The following is a 2,500-nucleotide window of genomic DNA, read 5'->3' on the forward strand; positions in this document are numbered from 1 at the left end:
GTCAGAGTGCGGCAAAAATTGCGCTGCACAGATCCCTTTGAATGAGAACATTACAAAATACAAACTTACCACTTGGAACAGAGCCAGATATGCTGCGATGACGTTGTCAAAGTTAATCTGTGAATTAGTCCAGTTGTACATCTTTTGCTCACATACATCTCTGTCAGGTACCTGAATGGTGAATGAATAAATGAGAACATGAATATAGTGCATTCTCACAGATTCACCACATTAAGACTCTTCACCGTACTTTATTTCTTGCGTCAGCGAGCCTTAAAGAAACAAGATTATTATCTCACAAGATACAAGTCGCTTGTTGACCACCCTTTTACTAGCTCACTTACTTATTGTCTGTAGTCAAGTACTCACACACACTTGTGTCGAGTAAGGCAGTTGGAGTAAAGTGTCTTACCCAAGGACATAACGTCAGGAACCCTTTTTGTTTTGATAACCGTCACCCATCGGGTGAATGACCATGCACACTATTGTTAGCTCTTGTTACAAGTGAGACACCGCACCCCTTATGCCACACATTATAGACTATTACTAAAAAAAAAAAAAACAAGTTAAATTTCATTTTGTTTCTTTAAATCTCGCCAATAATTTTAGGTCCAAATATTGAAATACAATTTCATATTGTATCAAGCAAATAATGCAAATAGTATTAAACAAAACCGAAAAAACCCCCACGAAGTACATTAAATTTAGTAGCTAGATATTTTGATCGTCTCCCTTTCTCTTCTTCTTCTTATTCCTCATTATTTCTACCTCAACAACAACCTCAACTACCACTACTACTTACTACTTCTGCTACGACTATATTCCTACTACTACTACTACTACTACTACTACTACTACTACTACTACTACTACTACTACTACTACTACTACTACTACTACTACTACTACTGACACTACCACTACTGTCTACCTCATTCCCATGACGGGATGACGGGAGAGTAGAGGGGGGGGGGGGGGTGGGGGGCATGCGGGATGCCTTCACAACCTCACGCCAATCATCATGGTCTCTGGCTTTTTCTAGAAGGCTAGTAAGGTTCAGGCCTGTCCAATTTTGTCCTGCCTTTTTTTTTCTTCTTCTCTCTTCCTCTTCTTCCTTCTCTGTCTCTCCACAGTGCCCTGCAAAACGGTCTTGTACACGTTATCATGGCGGACAGTATGTCCGAATCATGACCGTTTTCTTCTTTTCACAATTGACAACAGTGATTCCCGTCCTCCTGCTCAATCCATCTCCTCATCCAATATATTATATTATTTGCCCTGTTCTACAGATAAAATTTTCCTATTGCTCTTATTTTCAAAAGCACAGTTGTTGTTCTAGATCTGCAGTGAGAGTCCATGTTTCACAGCCATAGAGCAGAATGGATAATAGTACCAGGGATCTGTAAAATTTTAACTTCATTCCAAAATGAATGTTGCTTTTCCATAATATGGTGTTAAATCTTGTCATGGCTGCTGTTGCCATTTCAATTCTTGCTTTCAGCTCTTTTGTGCTCTAGTCCCATTTTTGGTGAGGCAACACACCGAAGTATTTAAATGAGGTGACTTGCTTCAATTTTTCACCATTTACATTAATTCCCTTCTAAGGATTGTCTCGATTATTCGCTGAATTTGCGATTTTTCGGAATTGATTTCCATCCCGTATGCACAAGCTAACTACTAACTACTACTACTACTACTACTACTACTACTACTACTACTACTACTACTACTACTACTACTACTACTACTACTACTACTACTATACTATACGACTAATGATAATAATAATAATAATAATAATAATAATAATAATAATAATAATAATAATAATAATAATAATAATAATAATAATACTATTGCAACTACTCTACTCCTACACCAAAAACCATAAAAACCCCCAAAAAAAAAAAAAAAAAAATAAAATAAAAAAAAAAAAAAAACAAAAAAAAAAACAACAACAACAACAACAAAAAAAAAACAAAAAAAAACAACAAACAAACAAACCCACAACAACAAAAAACAAACATACAAAGAGGATACCTACCTCTTCAACACTACACTTTTTCTGCTCGTTGAAGCAAGCATGGAACTTCCCATTGAAGAGTTGCACACCCATGATGCCAAAGATGAGCCAGAAGACTAGACACACCATCAACACGTGACAGATGGATGGGATAGCTTTGAACAATGCATTCACGACAACCTAATAGGATACACAAAATATAAACATATAAACCTATGTTTAGATTGATGCTATGCGTTTAGGTATAGTACTCACAACATCCGCTAGCCGGATGTAATGTACCAACACACGAAACTACGTGTAGCATAAAACGTTTTAGAGAGAACAAAATAGACGTCATACATCTCTTTGTTATTGTTTTTAACCAGCCATTTTAATGAATAGTTCTCACTAAATTGTTGTGTGTGTTGGTACGTTAGATCCGTTTCATCGAACTCAAAGCATCAATAGTCTGATTGATATAATTTAGTGAGAACT

At 36.4% G+C, this 2,500-nt stretch overlaps 1 protein-coding gene across 2 annotated transcripts in view; it reads right to left on the minus strand.

Moving 5' to 3' along the window:
* LOC144959547 (sodium channel protein para-like) overlaps positions 1 to 2,500 on the minus strand; it is a 195,057-nt gene that overhangs the window by 20,918 nt on the left and 171,639 nt on the right. For both annotated transcript variants that reach the window (XM_078892164.1, XM_078892166.1), the window contains 2 exons: positions 2,045 to 2,203; positions 70 to 171 (listed from right to left, as the gene is read on the minus strand). In XM_078892164.1, coding sequence (XP_078748290.1) covers positions 70 to 171; positions 2,045 to 2,203 — 261 coding nt within the window. The remainder of the gene's footprint in view (positions 1 to 69; positions 172 to 2,044; positions 2,204 to 2,500) is intronic.

Source organism: Berghia stephanieae, chromosome 1, assembly GCF_034508935.2.
Source record: "Berghia stephanieae isolate SIO BIC M18660-M18661 chromosome 1, UCSD_Bste_1.3, whole genome shotgun sequence".
In the NCBI taxonomy this organism is placed as follows: Eukaryota; Metazoa; Mollusca; class Gastropoda; order Nudibranchia; family Aeolidiidae; genus Berghia; species Berghia stephanieae.